Source organism: Thalia democratica, chromosome 9, assembly GCF_965202585.1.
Source record: "Thalia democratica chromosome 9, ktThaDemo2.hap1.1, whole genome shotgun sequence".
NCBI classification, from domain to species: domain Eukaryota; kingdom Metazoa; phylum Chordata; class Thaliacea; order Salpida; family Salpidae; genus Thalia; species Thalia democratica.
The window spans coordinates 12,266,187-12,289,059 of record NC_139173.1 but is presented as its reverse complement, the minus strand read 5'-3'; the positions used below and the strand labels follow the sequence as shown (position 1 = coordinate 12,289,059).

The 22,873-nt window shown below is 26.1% G+C and overlaps 1 protein-coding gene across 1 annotated transcript; it reads right to left on the bottom strand.

The window, feature by feature from the left end:
• Positions 1–591: 591 nt before the first annotated feature.
• Positions 592–21,253, bottom strand: LOC145844427 (polycystin-2-like protein 1). Its single transcript, XM_082951826.1, has 21 exons — positions 21,177–21,253; positions 20,101–20,181; positions 17,696–17,854; positions 17,232–17,345; positions 14,455–14,585; positions 13,912–14,046; positions 11,982–12,100; positions 10,845–10,932; positions 10,498–10,637; positions 10,288–10,399; positions 10,077–10,193; positions 9,522–9,709; positions 9,033–9,197; positions 8,544–8,664; positions 8,227–8,325; positions 7,662–7,795; positions 7,348–7,465; positions 5,767–5,972; positions 2,545–2,692; positions 2,047–2,242; positions 592–1,258 (listed from the first exon to the last, which is right to left on the bottom strand). The coding sequence occupies exons 1-21, from the start codon at positions 21,178–21,180 to the stop codon at positions 1,191–1,193; spliced, it is 2,643 nt and encodes an 880-aa protein (XP_082807952.1). The 5' UTR covers positions 21,181–21,253; the 3' UTR covers positions 592–1,190.
• Positions 21,254–22,873: the final 1,620 nt, after the last annotated feature.

The following is a 22,873-nucleotide window of genomic DNA, read 5'->3' as shown; positions in this document are numbered from 1 at the left end:
TAAAGACTATACGGCTTTATCTTACAATAGCTTTTTTAAAGTATTCTGTTTATAAAATTGCTATTTTGATAAAAATAATAAAATTGTTTAAAATTTTCAATACTTATATTTAAACTAAAGACTATTTAATACTATACTTCTAAACTTTTGTTTTGCTTTAACCCAAGCTTTGATTACTTTTCTTAAGCTTTCATTTTTTTTAAATTCGATAGCATTGTAGTTATTAGCTTTTTAACTGAAAGTAAATAACTATCTAATAAAGTAAATCTAAGTTGTGCTTAATAGTTTTATGACAAATTAAAACTAGGTAAATTCGGCGAATATATACTTGGTCAATTTAATGAGACTTAAAAACTTATATAACAAACATTTGAATTTTACTTAATATAAAACTTCATTATTTCTAAAGAAAACTTGAACAATTTACTTCTCTTTTACAAAGTAAATCTTTGCCGGTAAATTTGTACAAGCGCGAGATTTACATACATTTATTTTCTAAATAAATTTATTGTCCATAAATTAAAATTATATATAAAAACGTAGTTAGCCCAATAATATGCTACAAAGTATAAGTGATAAAAACACAATAAAGAAAAGTGCAACAAAAAATTTATTCAAGCTATAAACAACATTTAGTACGTAAGATCACAATACACAATTTCGGAGTTCTATCAATAAATGCAATTGAAAAAAATTGTGCTGCGAAAAGTTTTATACAATTAAAACGTAAAGCATTATTTACTGCAATATTTTTCAGGGTCATTTGACCTCTTTCGTCAAAGATAAAACAAGTTTAAGTTAACGTATTTACAAAAATGTTAAAAATCGACAATTGCTTAAGTACATTTGTTCATTTTAGCCAAAACTCACTGATATATTATATGAGACCCAATTAGTTTTTAATAAAAATTATTAACACTTTACGAGTTTAAAACATCGATGACGAAAAAAAAAGCAAGATTAAGATTTCGATTGAAAAGGTAAACGCGTCTTTGGTAGTTTGTATCGTTTTAAAAATAAATCTTGATTAAAAAAAAACTTGATTACGAATAAACACATTCAAAAAGTACGTCATATTTCAACGTTCACGCATGCAAAAGATTTTCCTTTCGTTGCGACGCCACGAAGCCAACTCGACCGTGAAGGCTCGCACTGTGACGTCACAATGAATTATCACATTTTCATTGTTGTTATTGCTTGGAATGGCTCGGCAGAACGTTCGAGCTGGAACGAGACTTTGATGAGGCCATGGAGGCACCTGGAAGTTTGTGATTAGAAGGTTTTGCGTGGAAAATCGTTAAACACCAAATAGTTTAACACTTTAAAAAAAATTGATTAAATTTAAAAACAATATCTTGTTATAACACAAAAAAAATTGTTTGGATGTAAAACAAAGGGGGTATAGTAGTTTGTTTTTAAACCAATTTGTAAATTCAATCACTTTAGTTTTTCCAAAAAAAAAAAAATAAAACAAACAATACCATTTAGTTTTATACAACTTTATACTACAAAAACTTCAAATGCTTTCTCTTTACTATAAAATTGGTGTATGAATAATATTTCGTTTTTAATGAAAACAAATCATTTAAAATAGTAGAATGCACAATGAAAAAAAAAAAAACGAAAGTGAAAATAAAATTGAGGAAACTTCTTTCCAGGTAAATATTTTGAAAGAGTTGTATTTACAAGCTTATTTATGTAAAAGTTATACTATCAAACTACTTTTTTTGGGTCTTTTATATTTCTTAAACTTTCTGTTTACTTAAAAGATTGTAAGCTTTTAATATTTTATATAAAAAAAAGGTTCGAGCTAGAAGTTTTTGGTAAACACATTTCTTCCACTTAATACTTCATTTGAATACCTTATATTAAAATACTTATATTTTTTAAAATTTTGGCTAATAACGTTCAAATGGTCGGTCTACACGAAAGTATAAAAAACTCTTATTTCATCATGCATTCTGTTAATTTAAAAAAGCAGTTCTAAACTGACATAGATAAACTTGTCTACTCATAACAGTTAGAAAAAAAAAACACTCGAAATACCTGAATACGGCCTTCTTCTAGTCGAGTTGGAATCTCTACTGGACGAGTAGTTGGACTTGCCGGAGTAATGGGAAGCCACATCGTCGCTCGCCTCGCAATCCCACATCTCCAGCTCCTCCCGAACCAATCTCTCCATCTGCTCCTTGTGACGCGCCCCCTCGTTTGTCACCTCACCGCCACCCTCCTTCTTGTCTTCCTGTGAAGAATTGATAAAAGTATTTTTTTTGGTGAAGCTTGATACAAAGATGGATGAGCCGTACCGAAACGGGAATCAGATTTTTAAATGTAGTTAAAGTATGTGAACAAATTATAAACAAAACGATAATTAGTTTCTGAAATTAACCATTGTTATTTTAGATAGTATACTTTATTTAAAAAAACTAAGAAAAGTAAATTAACAAAACTAAGCTAGTTCAATACTTTGTATTTAATCAAACCTATTAAAAAAACTTGAGAATAACTTTTATTCAAATAATACTACAAATTCTCTACACTAACCTCTTTAATATTGTCAAGCAACTTAGCCATGGTCTCCCTTCTTTTCACCTTGGCGCGCTCCATCGCCTCCAACTTGACGATGACGGCGTCAATTTTGCTCACAATCGAGCCGACACTGTGCTCCATTCTGTCCACACGGCGTGACAGCCTGTCGTGAACAGCATTTATCAATTATGCTTGTACTACTAATTTATAAAGAAAATATTTAGCAATTAAAATGGGATGAAGGTAGTCTTCCTCTTTTGATTTTAAAGACCGGACAGGATTGAATTTTAGATAAATATAAATAAAAATGGTAAGAACCATTAAAAAAATCAGTCACAGTCTTTTACAACCACTTAGAATAGATCTTTCGTTTATTAAAAAACAAACATTTTCAATTCTGTAGAAAACAAAAAAATATACTCGCAACTAGAGAAAGTAAATTAAATATTTTAGCAAAATTTAAAATAAAAACTAAAAACTACCATATTATTATAATACTGAATTTCATACTTTTACTTTAAAATTAATGGAACACTTATATTTGAGATTAGTCAGTAAAGTTTGATATAATTTTTCAATTTGAGAAACTGAGAAAAAGACACTTTGGAAAACTATTTTTGTTTACTGTAACTAAGATAAACTATTTCTATAAACAACAAACAATTAAAAAAATCCCCTAGTATTTTACTTGATAAAAAATATTTTTGATGACATTTTCAATTTTTTGTTAGTAAAACTATTCCTTAAAAACACTATTTAAATTAATTTTTGCCTTAGTTTTTTTAATCCACCATTGTTCTGTGTAGTCTAAATTAGTTCTTATAGGGCTTTCTAAAAACTGGACTGTGTAGGCATTTTCTATCTTTTCTGGTATATTGTTTTTGTGAAATTTATTATAATGTATAATTAGAGCAAATTGGTCTTTTTTTTTATGGTTTAGTTCAGTTTTATTGTTTTTCCATATGTTTCTGTGGGCATTCCACCTCTTAGTAAAACTATTCATAGTCTGTCCAATGTATAAATTTTTGCATATGTTGCATGTAGCTGCATAAATTCCATAATTTTTGCAATTTAATTGTTGTTTAATTTTCATATTTTGTATTGTTTTGTTATTACTTATCATACTTTTATTATAGTTTCCAAAATTTCCACACAAAGCACACTTTCCACATTCAGCTGTTTTGTTGTTTTCTGTTTTTGTAAAATTATTTTTGTTTATTAATATATTTCTCAGTGTTTTTGGTCTCTTATAAGTTAATCTTAATAATTCTGTACTGTAACATTGTTCATTTTTGCTAAAATTTATAAATTGTTTAAAGCTGGTTGCCCAAGTCACTTTTTCACTTTGTTCTGATTTTTTTATGTTATTTGTACTAGGATCTTTATTACGTACTTCATCTAATTCATTAAAGGTATTATTTATTAATTTTTTACTGAAACTTGATCTACTGCATTTAATTTTTAAGTTAATTAGTGCCTTTTCATAATCTTCTGTTTTTTCATTTAATTTTTTAAGTCTATTAGCTTCTGATAAAATTATTCCTCTAAAAACGTGTGTTGGATGGTAAGAATTGCCATTTAAAAATTTTGCTAATTTTGCTGTGGGTTTGGTGTGGTTTACTGTTTTGAATCCGTTTATTTCAGAGCTATTTATAATATGTAAAATATCTAAAAATTCCAGTTGTTTTCCTTCTTCTGTATTTGAGATTTTTTTAAATTGTAAATTTAGATCATGAGATTGAAATTTTTTGGTGAGTTCATCTTGAATAAAAATAGATTTAGCATGAAAGTTTTCTAGTTAATAGAATACAGCAAAACAATTTTTTTTATAAATTAAAATTAAATATTTTTCGTTTTAAAAAACCTACAAGTAAAAATTAGGGACGGGTCAAATATGCGCGAAGACACTTTTGCACGAGAGTAAAGAAAAAATAAAATTAAAAATAAATTAATGAAAAAAATTGCTGACCAAGGGTTAGGGGTAACAGTGGTAGTAAAATAAAATCAACCCGTGCAAAAATGCCTTCGTGCAAAAGTGACCCTTTGTGCGAAAAAGTCTTTGTGCATTATATTAAAATAATTAGTTAAATGAAAGTAGATTGAAAAATTGTAAACCCTCTTCTCTTTAAATCATCAACTTAAAAGATTTTGTAACCAAAAATCAAATTATTATCACTAAAATAAGGAAATTAAAAAAAAAGAAGTTGTATATAATTTTACCGTAGTTTGCTTAGCTTTTCTAGAATTGCGGATATTAATGTGCTATATAGTGTCTTTTTTTTAATTTCCTTATTTTAGTGATAATAATTTGATTTTTGGTTACAAAATCTTTTAAGTTGATAATTTAAAGAGAAGAGGGTTTACAATTTTTCAATCTACTTTCATTTAACTAATTATTTTAATATAATGCACAAAGACTTTTTCGCACAAAGGGTCACTTTTGCATACACAGAAAGACTTATAAACATACAAGTTGGTAGTACCAATTAACAGAAACTTTTTTATAATACAAGTGATGTTTAAACGCCTTCAACATACTATTTCTGTAACTTAAATAAAAAAAATAAATATTTTTTATAGACAGGTACTGTAAAGCAGTGGTCTTCAAAGTGTGCACCAGTGCATTTGAAACTTATTTTGGGACTGCATGAATCGTAACTTGAAAAATTATCCTAAATTTAAAACTTATACTAGATATTCGCACATTGGGGTACACAGAATTTTGTTTTGCAATTTAGGGTGCACAGATTTTGATCAGCTTGAAGACCACTGCTGTAAAGACTAAAACTAATAATTCAAAAATTATGAACGATTTGAAAAAAATACAGTTAGTAAATCATTGTTTTTATAGTTTGTACTCAAGAATATATTGCTATATAGTATTTAAGTTTATGTAAACTAAAATATATAAAATTAGTCTGTTTTTTGTAAAAAAGAACTATTAATTTTTATTAAAAATAAACTTAAGCTTTACTCCAAAAATTACTAAATATGAAGACACTAAAGAGTAACTTTTGTTTTTACTTAATCAAAGCAATTTTTAGAAGCCCTGTTACAACGTATATAAAAAGTCAAAAGCTTCATTTAAATAAAACTAAAAAAATAATTTCAAAACTATTTTAAAAACATTAAAAAGTCTTAAAACTAATTTGAAACATAAAAGAGTTATTGATTTTAAACTCGTTGATTTTATTTACTTTGTATATACAAAAAATAAATGTAAATGAATATACTTACACTTGAAAGTCCTGCTTGGCGACTGTGTTGCGGATGAGGTCGTCGTCGTCAAGGTCCAGGTCGCTGTCGTAATCCGACGGTGATTGTGACGAGTGCGCGATGCTCACGTGAGAAACCGCCCCCTTGCTCCTCGCAGACGCGGGTCTCTGTTGTGACGTCACAATGTCGGTGGATCGCATCACCTCCAACTCGTCGCGCAAATCGTTCTGTCTCAGAAGAATCACAAAAATCAGTTTTTGTTTTAGTGAAAATATAATATAGTTTTGATTATGAGTGATCAAGAAACACGAAAATACTTTTTCATTTAATTACTTTTCAAAAAGGTAGAAAAAATTGAACTGTTATAACATAATATATTTTTTTAAACTTATAGTAGATGCACCTAACACAGCACCTATTGTACACAATTTTTTTGTATGGTTTTTTTCTATTGTATGTTAGAAACTCGTTAAAGCTTTATATTTTAAACTCGTATTAATATATCGTAAAAATTGTTAAAATTTAAAACGCCATTAAGTCTAATAAGTGTTTTTATTATTTAACAGTTTTTTATTTGTGTTGAAAAACAGTTGTTTTCATAATATTAATATTAATTAATCTTTTAATTTTTCGTTAGCTATTTGACTTTTTTCATAGGTAGTATCTTGAAAAAAGCAGAAAAAATAGTTGATTAGAATATAACTAAAATTAAGATACTACATTTTCATAATAAACATTCGAAAAAAACTTGGTCTTTAACTATTATAATTTAATAAAAAACCAAGTTTATTTAAAAAAGTTCATTGTGATCATAATAAAGCTAACAAACAAACTTATTCTGTTTATTTATTTTGTCTTTTCAGAAATTATTACTTACTTTAGGCAACTTTATACATGACCTTTTAGCGTAAAAATTTAATTAAATGGAAGTTTACGGCAAGAATACAAACCAATTTAAATTCTTCCTTTATTTATTGTCGAAAATTATCTGTGGCAAGGTCGCTGGGTCGTTACATAAAAAACAACTCTTTCACTTAATTTTGTCTTTTCAGAAATTACATTAAAAATTAAAACTCATGCAAATTTTCATGAATAAAACATGTAATTTAATACAAACTCTATCGAATTCCATTTTCTAATTTTCATCAACTCATATATTTTTCTTTAAAATTGAAAAATTTAGCATAAAAAAATACAACTAGAAAAACAAAGGATATATATTATTTTGTATAATTAATGTGATTTGATGTAATAAGTTTAAAGATTTATTAAGATAGAAATATTTCAAAACCATAACTTAAACGATATGAAATTATTTGAAGGAACTACATACAATTTAAACTGATTAAAAGTAAAGTAAATATATTATGCGAAAATTAAGAATTCTTAAATACAAGTTTACATTGCTGATTTTGTGCAAGTGCTCAGAAAAAAATATAATTTTTCATAACTACTTAGAATAATCGTATAAACTCAAAGTGTTTTCAGTGATAGTATTGTAAAAAGTTATACCCTTGGCATTGTTAAATAATCCTGAATACACCAGGAACAGTTTTATACGCAATTCGTAGGTAATGAAGCAGGGATTATATTTGAACTCACTCTTTGTTTTTCAAGATCGGCGTGCATTTTGCGCTGTTCCGCTTCACTGAGCACCAGGTCTCCGTCCTGATCGTACTTGGCGAATACCGCTTCAATTTCAGCATCCGGAATTCCCCGCCTGAGAAGTAAACATATTGTGGTAAATAGCAAGGACAAAACACACCTGAACATTTTGTTTTAAAACCTATTTAAACAAAAAAGTTTTTTAATGTTTTGCAGAAACTAAAAATGAATATAACTAAGTCTTCCGATAATTTACAAAGTTTGCACACGATATATTTAAAAAAATCATAACAATATCTTTTTATAAAAACATTTTAAGGTCGAGTCTCCACTCCTGCCAGTCCAACTGTTTGTCCTGGTCGTGGTCTGCCGACGTTATCGCGTCCTGAATGTTGTTGATGTTGTCCTTCTTCAGGTTCAGACGCGTCAACACTTTGTTGTAACCCTGCAAATAAATTATGTGAACCAGTATACAAGTCTCAAGTGGTATAAGAGATTTTGCAAATTTTGTCAAAGTAATATTTTTTTAAGTTAAGAAAGAATTAAAAAACACTTTATTTTGCCTTTTAGTGTTGTCTTTTGTATAAACTTGAACTTTAAAAATATGTGTTTTTTTTACAAAAACATCGGCGAAAGTCTGCAAAGCAGAAGCCTGGACTTTCGTATGCCGTGATACAAGCTCAAGCTTAACGAAAGAGTTGATCATAGTAATTAAATAATCAGACCACAAGCCTTTGGTAGACTGAGACTTTTTTTCGTTTATGTTACAAAAAAGATCAACTAGGCTTATTAATTCTGAAAATTGTATTATTTAACATGATATTTCAAAATGTTAAACAAAGTATACTGAAAATAGCAGAAGTTAATAAATCATACCCTCTTAATGTAGTCTGTAATTTCAAATTCACTCTTTTGTTGTGCAATTTCAGCTTTTACTTCCGAGTATGTATCGTTAATTATCGCCAAAAACATGTTCTGTTTAAAATTAATAAAAATTAACATTTCAATAATTTAATACAACAAATAAATTTAAGAATTATTTCAGATAAAAACTGTTTCATTTGATAAAGATGAAAGAACTAAAATGATAAAAATAATCACTACTTTACTTGTACAATTTTGGTTATTAAACAACTTTTTTAATGTAGTACGTTTTTTAAACATATCAAAAAAAAATACTATTAAAAACTAACAAGCAAAACGAAGAAGACAAAGAAAACGTATGAAATGAAAAAAATAGGACCAAGGACTCTATTGGCCTTCTCTAAAGCATGGAAATCGAAATCACCCAATATAATACGAAATAGTGTGTATCTGAAAAATAATAACTTTGATTATTATCTTTCTACGTACTTTTAATAACCATAATGATAATAAAAAAATATATACCAATGAGGATGGAAAAAAAATTTGCATAGTCTGTATCAATTCAATTATTAAAGCTAAAAAGTAAAACAATTTATATACAAAATAAAATAAGTAATATATTTAATTAAAAATTTAGCTGATTGTAAATATTTAGTTAAACTTTTCTTCTTTTAATGAATTTATAACTTTTCTAAGAACATTTCATCTTCACACGTGGAGAAAATACTTTTTTTGAAAAAGATACTATTTTAAACATATTGAGCAAATAAATGTGTTGTTATATTTAAAGTACTTTAAGTTTAAAAAATGCTAACATGGATTCGGAAAATGTGGAAAAGTCGGAAACTTGTGTTCCGAAAACGAGGTACCCAAGTTGCGCGTAGGCAAGGAAAATAATAAAAAACATAACAGCGAATCCAGCAATGTCCTTGCTACATCTTGACAGTGTGGATTGTAGTTGCGTCATTGTGCGATTGAAACTGTAAATATTTAAGCAATAAAAACCTTATTTTCTATTGATACAAATTTCAGTAGAAAGATAATCATAACAAAATAATATTTTTTATATCAAGGAACTTTTTTACCTAGTATTTTTAAATATTTTTTTCTATGCAATAGAAATCTTATTTTCTACTAATAAAAATTCTACGTAAAAAGTGTAACAAAATAACCTATTTTTATCAAGAAGCTTTTTACCTGATATGCTAACCAATAAAAATCATACTTTGCTATTAGATGTTAAATTCAATAAAAAGTGTAATACATAGATAATAGCTTTTTTATCAAAAAAAAACGTGTTGTACCTGATATACTTGAATATTTTGATCCAGGCGAAGAAGACCACGATGGCGACCATGTTGTTGTACTGCATTTGCCAGAAGCCGAGAAACTCGAAATCCGGGTAAACGTTGGGGTTGTTGAGCAGTTCGGACAGCAACCCGTTCACCTTGATCGTCCGGTACACGCTGAACGCCATGGCAACCACGGAAAGCTGAATTCATGATAAATGTTTGGTTAATGTAGTTTTATGAGGTTGTTAAGAAAAATTCTGCAAAAATACCAATTCTGAAATTTCAGACTGTTGCTACTTTGCTTTGAATAATTTCTATTTATTCAGATTAGTAGTTTGTTAATACGCTTATAAAATACTAGAAATAAACTTATTTTCATATATACTACATAAAGTCAAAAAAGGGTGGTGTATAAATTAATTAAAACTTAGTAAATTAAGATTATGTACTTTGAATTTTAATAAAATATTTTTTAAAGTGTGTAACAATACTTAATTTTACCCAAACAGCTAACAAATTTCTTTTTTAAATAAAAATTTAGAAGTTTAAAAATCGAATACAACTTACGAATATCACAAGGACGTCCAGGCAATTCCATACACTTTTGAAGTAGGAGCATTTGAGCTTTTTGATTTCCAGCACTTCTTCGACAATGTAGTATGAAATAAAGAGAACGTACAACACCTGTTTAAATACAGTTTATTGGGATTATATAGAAGCAATTAGTATTTTAATTTCAGTTATGACCACAAATAAAGTAAAATAAATGAAAATTAACCTCGCATGCCAGCAAGAAATAGTCGTACGTGGTAACGTAGCGAATCAGCTTCACAGTGCGAAATTGCCATGACGACACCGCGCCCCCCGTTGCCGGAAACTCCACCACCAACCTTCAAAGATTTACAGAATTTTTGTTAAGATTTAATAATAATTTCAATGCATCGAACTAGTAGATATAAAATACTTTCTACATTTAGTCACAGCATACCTGACAACGCAGAAAAGGTTGATGTTGGCGTTGTAAACTGTGAAGTCGATGAAGACCGCTCTGGTCGCCCTGTCGATCCACAAGTTGTCTTTCAAAGACTCGATCAGCTCAAGGGACGAATCTTTCTTGTCCGTCAAGTCCTTAAAAATAGTTGATTCAGTTTTGTTTTAGGAAGTTATCTTAAAGTTAGTTCTTACCGTTTTTCATAGGTACTATCATTTACTTTAGTGTAAAACAAATTTAAATAGTTCAAATGTTTGTATCACTATTTTTTGATAAAATGTAATACATATATTTTAGTGCTTAAAGAAGGATATTAAGATAACAAATTTAAGTTTAAGACAAACTTGGTAGTATCCAGCGCCAGAATATGTAAAATCTAATGTTCCCCAATGACTTGACCCGTCTAACTCATCTTCTGTATGATAAGTCCACCTAAAAAATATCAAATTAAGTATATTTTTAAAACAGATGTTTCGAAAACAAGAAATCTTTTTAAATTTGTTAATTATTTAACTTCTAAATTACTATCTGTAAATTTAATTTCAAACCTTTCAATCATTAAAACGAATAAATTTTGATGATAACACCAAATATTATTAAATTTTTAAACAATAACACAAAAGTTTATCATAACTTTTAATGAACTCATTTATTTCTATTTTTAATTTTTTTATCACTCATAAGCCCGTTTTATATGGAATCGTTGTAACATATCCAATACATCATATAATAAAAGATTAATTAAACTTGGATTAAAATCTTTAAAACATAGAATATTGGAACTTGACTAAGTAACTCTTTAAAAAATTATTAATGGCAAATATAATGTTTTTTTTTTCAATCAGTTTTTCCTATAATAAAAATGAGTTGAAAGGAAGTAATAGATAAATAAAATGTATACATAACTATAACAACAGTTAGTGGCAAGGTTCATTTTTTTCACAGAGCAAAGAAAACGTGAAACAAATTACCACAAGATGTGGTATCGTGTGGGAAGGTACATTTTTGCATAAATTAAAAATATTTAAATCAAATACTATAAATATAAGTAAAATTCAATAACTTTATATCAAAAACAAAAGAAACAGAAAGAAATTTATAAAATTTTATCTCATTTAAATTAACTACTGATTCTTTTATATTTTAATTTAGAATATTAGTTACTTTTATTTCCCCACGCCTGCCCCAGCAGACTAGCAATTTATTTTTATTAATTTTGTACAAATAGTTATGTCTTATAAATGATGCTCCTAGAAAAATATCTATTTGGTTCGTTCGTATAAAAGTGCTTTTATTTTTTTTTGTATGTACTGAGTTACCGCTTTTTATAAATTAAATTGAATTTAATATTGTTAATTTTAATTTTTTTTATCTTAAATTGTTAAATATAAGTTTAATTTATTTTTCTTCTTGTGTTTGTGGCTAAGATTTTGTTGCCAAGTCGAACACTGCACAATAAAACTACAATAAAAAGAACTAACGCAGTAGAGTTCTTCAGACCAAACGGTTCAGTTTCTTCTTTTGACGTCGAATAGGAATCATAGCATTCAGTAATTTCTTCTCTGAAATCCGAATGCACTTCACAAGATCCGTTTTTCACCTTTACGTTTAAATAAATATTGGATGAACAAAATTGAATTAAAATCTAAAAAACTTAAAACTCTCCAGCATTCATTTGGAAAACAAAAGTTATGACTAAAGTAGACAAAGACTTCAGCGCAACACTTTTCAAGAACGAAGATTGGACCGTTGATCAAAGAAATTAATCTAAATAGAAAATTAACTTAAACTAGTTGGAATTTAAGGTCAATATAACGAAGTATTACTTATATTTACTTACATAAGCAACTTTTTTAAAGCTTTATCGGCTAAACAAACTTTAACTTATCAAGCGTAAATTAGTATCCTAGTCTTTATCAAAGTTTTTAATGAAAGTACTTTAGGAAAAAAGCGTAAACTTCCACAAGTTATACAGCTTAAGTTTAAATGTTGTAGTTCTTATACTATATTTAAAATTAATCGAGTCTAGTTTTTGAAATAAAATACTCGATTTAGAAAACAAGAATTAAATTACACATAATATAAACTATGGCTTATATTTTTTAATAAATAAATATTTAGAAGTATTTAAATTTTAAATCTTTAATAAGCGTTTTAAAAATTCATAAGTCTTCATAAGTAAACTATTTAACGAGTTGAAAAAACCATTTGAAAAATATGAATTCCAGTATTTCTACTAGAAGATCTGATTATTTATATTTGTAGAACTTAAGTTAAATAAAAAAATTAGGTTGGAAATACAAGAAAATTTCTAAGTTTATATTACTTAAAATCTATTTATTTAGTTTACTGCTAAAACTATTCTTAATGGCACTAACTTTAACTATCTTATTCTAAGCACTAACCAGCTATTACAAATAGAAAGTAACTTTTTAGGTAAACATACAGGTTTTCGCGAAACAGAGACTAAACAAACGAAACACAGATTAAACAACATTTAGTTCTAATTTTAAAACAAAATTCCTATATCATCAAGTAAAACTTGATATCATTATGAAAACTTAATAGGGTAGATAAACTATTAAGTTATCTTTACTTTAATTTTTTTTGCAATCTTATATAATTAAAGTAGCATGATATCAAAGTATTGTTTAAAATATATCAATTTAAAATAGCTAAGTTAATGGGTAAAAACTTCCTATTGGCAAAAGTTATCGAAACGTTTTATATAAATCTTTATTAACAAACAAGTATAGGTAGTTTTAAACAGTTTTTATAAACAAATCATAAGTAATAATAATCAGTTTTGTAAAAGGTTTCCTATAAAACATACGGAAGTCAAATCTCCAAAATTAAAAAATACAAAAAAATATATAAAAAAATTATTATTTAAGGGCTTTTACTTTTTAAAACATTTCTCAATGAGTTTTAAAAATATTCAGAACTATTATTTCTTTTATTTAAATTCAATAATTAAACACATAAATTGTAATCTAATCAAACTTAAATATAGTATCTATATAATATATACAACAAAAGTTTTAGACAAGCAATTATACTACAAGTTAAATTCACAATAAATAAAATGTCGCCATTACGCCTCAAGTGCACTCAAGACTTCCTTGCTACTATAAAAGCAAACGTAAGGACAACTAATTTTGAAAAGTAAAAAATATTTTTTTTTAAATACTTTTTTAAGGTGCTTTTTTACTGATATCATTAGCACAATAAAAGTATACCTAAACTATTAAAACAATTAAAATACCATATCTAAAAAAGCTTCTAAGTTTAAAAAAGTTTAACAAAAACTTAAGGACTACTGTTTTATTCAAGTTTACTAATATTCTATCAAAAAAGCAGAAAAATTATCTGACTGAATTACTTGACTAGATACTAAGTATATAAATTCACTTTTAACTGTCTGATTCTAGGAACTCCAAGCAATTTGTTTTCGTAAAAAATATATCCAAGTTCATCATTAGCAAGCGGCTGCTCGTTGTACCACGTTTCCCAGTACAAACCGTCTACCAAAGGTCCTTCAGAAAACTGTTTTAATTGTGTTTAACTTATCTAATCTGTATACTTTCATGAACAAATGCATAGTCCTTATATTTATAAATTTACATAAATTTGTTATTTTCATATTTGAAAATTTTATCTACACACAAACAAAATCTAAAAAAAATCTCGTAACTCATAAATGTAATGATTTTAAGTCGGGTTTATTGTATCAAAATAACATATACCTTTAGTCGTTGTTTAAAAAAAAAATTTGAGTACATAAGTTTATATTTTCGAACGTTCTTTAAAACTATGTAACTAAATTTGAAAATCAGAACAAGCAAACAATGACTGAGAGACTTTGAATATTTAATTAAAAACAATTATTTAAAATACAAGGAATATTTTTTTGTAAAACAAAAGCACTTTAAATAATAATGACAAAAAACGAACTCTCCAGAAATCGGCCATTGTGGACAGCCCGCGGAACGTGTTTTTGGTTTCGGGGAAAGGGGAGTCTAAGAAGAGCTCCTGCATGACTTTGGTGTAGTAAAAATGAGTCGAGCTCGTCATTCCGAACGTCACTGTAAAAAAAAAAAAACTTGAAAATTACAAAAGTAATATTGGTCGTTGATGTAAACAACACTGGCAAACAAGCATCAAAAATGTTTAACTTGCATTGTAATTTAAAAATATACCATAAATAGTTGAAAAAGTTAATAAATTTAGTTTACAACTTGAACTTTAAAAAATATTGCGAACACTTAAAATTTGTACAGTGGCGAATGTATAAAAAAGTTTAGATTAACTAATATTTTAAATATGTTTCTAAATACTCATAGATACTTACTTAGTTCTTAATACTACTTATACAGTATTTTTTGGTTTTATAATCAACTTAAAGTTATTGTACTTTAGTAAAATTAAACTTATGAAAATATGAGAAACTAAGTTGTGTGTCAATGAATATTGATCAAACAATAAAAAAATTGAAGCAATTTGCTGTGACTACCATCACATAAAGTTTCTTTTTATTTCAGAACCATAAGAAAAATTAAAACTTAAAGACTTTAAATTGAGTTTTTTAAAAGGTAAAACATATAAAAAATGTTTAAAAAGTAAGCTTTTGTGTATTAGCTATAAACATATATATGAAGTTTTCGGTAAAGTCTATTTCTACATTTATCGCTTTTTTTACAATTTTAAAGTATTTAAATTTATAACATTTAAGCAAAGTTAGTTTAAAATGAAAATTCTTTACTACTCCTATAAATTAAAAAATCCCACAAACAAATATCTAAATTTAAACAGCTTACATAAAAGAAGGTTACAGCTGTAACTTTTAATATAAAACTATATATTTTAAAGTAATTTGTATAAGTAAAAAATACAACTACTTTTTTTAATATAAGTCAAGAAATTGCAGAAGTTTTCTTAATAATATAATTTCATCACCAACTACAGAAATTTTAGCGAAAAAATGCTTTAACAAAATAAAGGAAATTTCAACTTCCTTTTTGAAAGTTTGAATATTTTAACTATGCAAAATTACCCTTTTTAAATATAATTACCTTGACACAAAATTTTTTTATTTGTGTTAAGTAAATTAAGAGAGACAACAATTTTTGATGATATAATTTATTCAATATTATAGTGTATTCAATGCCAAAACATTTCAAGTCAATTTTAAATAACTTTTACTGTAAAATAATATCGTTTAAAAGCAGCAATAATATATAACTATATACAAAAGTATTAAATATGCACTCAACTATTTTATAATATAAACTTTTGTTTTCGTGGTTGTGGGAAAAGCATGATGAAGGTTTATAACGCTTCAGGCTATTTTACGATTTATATTACTCTTCTCTAACTAAATACAACAATAAGTTATTTGAACTTAAATTTAAATTTTATTTAAAATATACTAGATTAAAGTCCTGGGAATTTAACTTTTAATTTTCAAAACAAAATAACAAAAAATAATAATATGTTGTATAATGAATACTCAGAATGATATAGAGTGCATTTTTAATTTTCAACAAAAAAAGATAATAAAACTTCATAAATGTCAGGCTAAATATTTTTGGTAAATATCTATGTAGAAATTCAAAAAAAGAATAAACAAACAAGATGCGAAAAAACTATTTATGTAGTAAAAACTTTAAAATGAGTTATATACTTAAGAACAACACGTTGAATCAAGTAAAAAATTGTAAACATAAATATAATTAACAAATAACAGTTAATTTTTTTTATAGTAATTGAGGTCTTATTCTAAGATGTATTTCTAATATTACAGCTCTAGTGAACGTAATTTTCACACACATATACAATGGATAGGGTGCAAATAAAAAATGCGATCTCTGACGCTTCAGATCTTTTTTTTTTTTGACAAATGTCACAAAAACGCCTTGTGCACTACTTTAGCTGTTTTACAAAACTCTCACGGTAGAAAAGTTTTATTTTCTTACTATGGGACCAAAAATTTCACCTCATATTTTAGCTGGAAATTGTCTAACATGGTGATTATCACAAAAAACATTATGCAGGATTTAAGACGACGTAAATAAAGTTTCACGGAGGCACTTCTTGATTTTTTGAAAAAAAAAAAAACGAAAAATTCAAGAAAATTTTCAAAAAGTTGTATAAATTAAATAAGTTAAAGAATTGAAAGTTTTTCTTAAATCAGCTAAATGTTTTGTGACACTTGCCAAAAAGAAAGAAAAATAGGTGATAGCTCAAAGGTCACAATTTTTATAAGCACCTTAATATACAAGCATACTTAATCAGGTTGTTTAGAAAGCAATAAGAAAGTACAGCTATAGATTACATAGTATTTAGGGCTTGTTAAGCTACTTAATTAAAAATAACAATTTTACACGAGTTATATAAACAAGGTTAATTTAAATAATATAAATATTCTCCATTAAATTAATGACCACTAGTTAAAGCAATAAAAAAGTGAATTTTTCAAACATGAAACTATTATAAATACTTTATAATGTACATAAAATAAACATTCACATTTACCTTAAAGCTAAAAACTTAGCATTGCTGTCTAAAGTGCATAACAAATACCTTTTTTTTAATATATACAACCTTAAACATTTTTTTCAAAAAAGGAAAGTTTGTTTGGACAACAGCCTAAAATAATTAGATAACAAATACACTCTTGTATTCCTACAATAACTTAGTTAGCTAGATTGCAAATATAAACCATTACTAACATATACAGAGAGTGACGATGAAGAAAAGGTAGATGACCAATTCCCTGATAGTGGTTCTGATGTACAACTCTCTGTTGCCTGACGTCTCTTCTGTTTGCCTTGTACCCCATAAACCTAAACACCATTTTTTTTTTCAAACGTAATATAATTTGAAAGCATAGAGTTTGTGGTTGATTTACAACAAATAAAATATTTTATTTTGTCATTAAAATGTATATTACTTTATTTATATGCTAAAATAAACATTCTTGAATTATATTGAACTTACTTATTAGGTGTTTAGTAAAATCTTTTGATCACTTAAACCACAGCTCTTTCTTAAAAAATTTAACTTATAAATATTAGTTTTAGTTTTATAAGTACAAATTTCTAACAAATAACAATAATAAATATCAATTATGCTATATCTTTAACTTATATAAACTTTCAAATTAATTAACATCAAACAAAATTAAAAAAATTACTTCTTATATTTTTCTTCAACTTGCTGGTCTTCTTTTTTGGTTTTTCATTTATATTTTCTTCAGTTTTAGTACTATCATCCTCACCATAAACTGATCCAGTTGTAGGATTGACAGGCTTTTCATCACTTTCAGACCTTTGACTATAATCTTCCATACCATCTAACCAAAAAATTAATATTTATATTAAAAAAAAAGACACTAAACTGATAATTTTATAACAGTAGGATGAAAAGTAAGCTGGTAGTTTGCCCATCTTTTTTTAAAATAATCAGACATCTTGAGATAATTTAAAAAATAAAGTGTTTGTTAGAATACTAACTGTCTTAACTTTTAAAACAAAACACTTGAACAAGATCTTATGTTTATCATAACATTTTTATTTCTTTATTGGCTAAATTTTTTTTTGATAAACCAAAGATCACAAAAAAGATTAAGGCCATAGGGGGGGGGGGTCCAACATTTTTTTTTACAAAAATTAACTTTGGCGTTTATATGAAAGCTTTAAGTACAAACTACAAGCCAGTTTTTATAGAATTCAAAAATATCATTTAACTTTTGAAATATTTAATTTTTTGTAAAAATTTAACGTATGGACCGCAAATTTTTCAGGGTCAATTTTCTCAGAAATTTTAAAATTCACTAAAAATCTATCTCCTTCTTCATTTTACAAGCAATCTCCTTCAAATTTGAATGAACAAAATTGTTTTGTTTTATAAACTAAGTCAGCTTATTTAATAGTTTTTAACCAAAACTTATTTGTTTTTGGATTCTATAATTAATTACTTATATACCATATCTGATAAAGTTATTTAAGATTAATGATAAAACTAAATATTAAAGAATTAAAAAAAATATCTTTTATACTAGCTTGTTTTTACTGTAACATTTTTTATCACAGGAAAAATCATAATTTTAACCTAACTAGTTATTTTTGTAAACAAACAGGCTAATCAGGTAGGTAAATTTTTTATATTAGTACAACTAAAAAAAGGTCTGAGATAATAAATACTTTGCTTTGTCCAAAACAACTTTTAGCTATATTATGACTAAAATAATTTTAATTATTCTTATGTAGACCAAGAGCATCTTTATATAGCTCAACTTAAATTAAATGTTATGAATTTCATCTGAATTGGTGATAATATAAACTCAACTTACTCACAAACTTCTTAATGATGATTAAAAAATTACATAAAGTTTTAAAAAAACATAAGAAAAGAAACTAAATATTAATATAACAAAACAAATTTGAAATATAAATTTTATAAGTAAAGAAAAAGCATATTAATTTTAAAATAATAAAATTAATTAGTTTATATAATTAAGGGCATAGGTTGAGTGGGGTAAAACACCTTTTTCACAATTTAGTCTTATTTTATTGAGTTTTAATTAAGCTAAAAGTTGCTTTTTACAGATTTTTAAAACTCAAATAATTTTTGAGATATAGCCAGTCGAAGTCAGAGACTACAATAGGTTCCTTATGGGAGGCGCAAACTAAAACAGCAAATAGTTAGAAATCACTAAAAATCTATCTTCTCCTACGTTTTTTAAGATAACTACCTTAAACTCTTAGTATATGTTCCTTGCAATATTTAAAAAAATAATTTTGGAACAGATTTTAAAATAAATTAAAAAATAAAAATCTTATGACAAAAAACTATAAAAAAAAACTGCTTTTTTTGATTATTTTTTTAAATATATTTTTTATTTTAATATTAATTTTATTATGTCCTTCCGACAGAATTTTTTTAAATTTGCAATGAAAATTTACTAAAAGCTTGAGGAACTTATCTCAAAAAACGTATAAGAAGATAGATTTTTAGTGAAATAGTCTTTTTTGTCGTTTTAGTTTGCGCCTCCCATAAGAAAGCTTTTGTTGCCTCTGACTTTGACCTGCTTTATCTCATAAAATATTTTGAATTTTAAAAATCTGTAAAAAGCAACTTGTAGCTCAGTTAAAACTCTATAAAATAGGATCAAATTGTGGAAAAAAGTGATTAACCTACCCCCACCCCCCTATGCCCAAATTTTAAAGACAAATATTTAAAAAAATACTAATTACACTAGTATAATTACTTTTACTTTTAATTAATGATAGGAGTTTGAACACTTTTTTAATAATACCACTAATTACACTAGTTTCTTTAATACAACCAGTTAAAACTAATATAAATTTTTTTTAAAGTTATTAGTTATTATTAAAAAATTACAACATTTAGAATATAAAGTGTTTTGTGTTGCTTGTTTGAGCTCACAATAGTTTTTTTAAACAAAAGTATATGATGGCTATTTGATATTGAACACTCTAAAACAAACTTTAACTTTCTTAATAAACTTATTTTTACATATGATATCTATTTTTTAATTATTTTTTTTACATAAAGGAAATAACTACATAGAATTACCTGGTAATTTATCAGAGATTGTTGATAAGGCATGATTGTCATGACCCCATGCCCCTCTAGACGACTGACTCCAGCTTCTATCTACAAATATAATATAACGTGAAAAAAGCTAATAAAAAATACTTTTATAAAGTTTTAATTAACCTACAGAAAACGTATAATATACAATAGTTTAACTTTCATTATCAAAATCTTGAAAGCTTAGAATTATTGCTGCAATTCAACTATGTGTAATATTTACTTAAAATACCAGAAATTAAAAATACTATTCTCAAGCCTAAGTTTAGTTTTCAAAGAGAGACTAAGTTTAAACTTTTTTTAAAAATATTTATAATAAATGCTAGAAGTATGTCATTGCACTTTCTAGTAATAGAAGTAAATTAGGATAAATTTCTTAAATAATGTAACAAAAAAAAAGTCAGTTAAATTAGCCTTCCAATATTATTTTTTTTAATGAGTTTTACATATTAAAGATTTTTTAATAACTTAATTTAGTAGTGATGGATAAATTCATGAACACATCATTATAAAACTGTTTAAAAAACATGAGATTAACATTTTTTTTAATAATCACAGTACAACTTAATTAAACAAATATAAAACTTCTCTATAGCTTAAAGAAGTCCTTTTTAATAACATACATTTTTAGTACAAAAGTCTACTTAATTTCCAATTTCATACTTACAATCAGTTTATACAAAAATTAGCAAGTTGTCTTGAAATATTGTACTTATATATTTTTAAACTTAAATTTTTTAAAACTTAAATAAGAAAAAAAAAATTTTTATTTTATTTTCTATTGAACTTGATGACCTAATTACTTTTAAAAGGCTACCATGTAAAAAAAATAGTGCCTTTCATTAAAGTAATTAAAAAGTTATGAAAAATACTTTAAATAATAAACTAGTAAACACAATGTTTTTTCCTTAGTATTTACAAATTTATAACTTATTTACTCTACTCTGAGCTATAATACATCATATATTTATAATTCAAAAACATTTTAGGGTAATAAATCATTAAAAAAATTGTTTAATTTTTTTTTTAGTACATTTCAAAAAAAAAAAACAACTTACCCATAGCTGTTTATTAAATCCATAAGCATTGAAGTCAAGTTTGTAGTTGATGGTTTTATAACTTTTTTTAATTTACTGAAAGTAAAAGAAAAATTCATTAAAAATTAATATGTTCTTTTATGGAACAGTGAATTTTAAATTCAGCAGAATGTAACATAAATTATTCAAAAGGATACAATAACTTTTACTGAAAGTTAGTTTAAAATACTGTCACTTACTTTTTTTAGAGTAAACTAAAATTTTGTTTATTTAATTATTAAAACTATTGTTTATAAAAAGTTTAGAATTCTTAAATGTTCTTACTATTTAGCTCGATACAAAAATATAGATACAATAATAGAAAATACATAAACTTTATAGCAAACAATTGCATTGTATATGCGTTCAAAAATTGTCCAGTCCTACTTAAAAAATATAAAAATCCACTTTTTAAAATAATTTTTTTAATGCTTAAAATTGTTTAAATTCATAATTACACATTATTAGTGCTTTACTATTGCTTATTTATAACATGTTTAGTTTAAAATAGTATTTTGATGTTTATTACTACAAATGTTTCAAAATAACTGCCATAGACTTTTTATACAGTTCAGCATGCAGGCAAATTTTTCTAGGAAAGTTGGCCTGAAATTCAAAAAGGCTGCTGACCCCTGGCTTATAGGAAAGAAAAGTTAAGAGGAATATGCTAATTGGTAAATAATTGTTAGTGTGGCTTACCATTTAAAGAAGGGGTGGGCAAAAGCAGGCCAAATTTGAAAAAAATAATTGTTGGCTTAGCCAAAGAGCTTCATTTAAATCACAAAAATTACTAGGATTATTACTAATTCACTAATATTATCACTAAATTACTAGAAATTACAGAAGTAAAATTTCCCTTAAAATTTACCTACAACCTTTTGTTTTGTTGTTCACTTAAAACCTTACATTAGGTAGTGCAAGTTTTAAGCATCCCTCAAATTTCCGGTAAATTTTAAACAAATTTAAATTCAAATCTCAGTACATTTAGACCTAGAGTAAGTTTTTTATTTCATGTAAATTTACCTATGACCTTTTTTGCTCTTTACTTCCAATATTACAATATCTAAAGTAAGTTTCATAAATTTTAGTTTGGGGGCAACAGGTTGCACCTTTTATGGATCGCGTCATGTTTTACCCATCATAAGCTGCAGTTTTCCAACTTCTGATCTAGTGTATGCTTGAAAATTTGATTTACTGGGCCGGATTTACATGCTGGAAAGCTGCAGTTTGGGAGATGGATCCCACTTATTTTGCTAAACATTGACAGGCTTGTCCATCTTTTTCCCAGTCCTAATTCAAAGCAATTTGTGCGTTTACAGGGTTGCAACTCTTCAAAGCAAAACAACCAGCCAGAGTAAACAAAAGCTGTCCTTAGTTTATGAAAAAAAAAGTTAGTATGAATCAAAAATTCTCTAAAGTAAGCTTAAATGTTAAAATATATCAAAATGTTAAGAAAGGGAATAAAAAACACAGGTTTAAAGTTGAGAAAACAATTTAAAGTCATAAAACCTAATCTAAGATTTTAGAAAAACGTTCAAACTAGTCAAGTTTTGCAACAAAAACAACCTAGCCTGAGTTTTTGGGAACAAAAGTTAAAACTGGCATGAATTTGCCTTAGTGTTTCAGAAAATTTAAAACTAGCCTGAGTGTATGTCAACCATGTACAAAATAAAAGAAAA

Excerpts from the sequence above, each read along its gene's own strand:
- LOC145844427 (XM_082951826.1), bottom strand. Across the intron at positions 17,346-17,695 it reads GTTGAAGAAAAATATAAGAA|GTTTATGGGGTACAAGGCAA; the intron begins GTAATTTTTTTA and ends AATGGTGTTTAG. Across the intron at positions 9,198-9,521 it reads AAAATATTCAAGTATATCAG|TTTCAATCGCACAATGACGC; the intron begins GTACAACACGTT and ends AAATATTTACAG.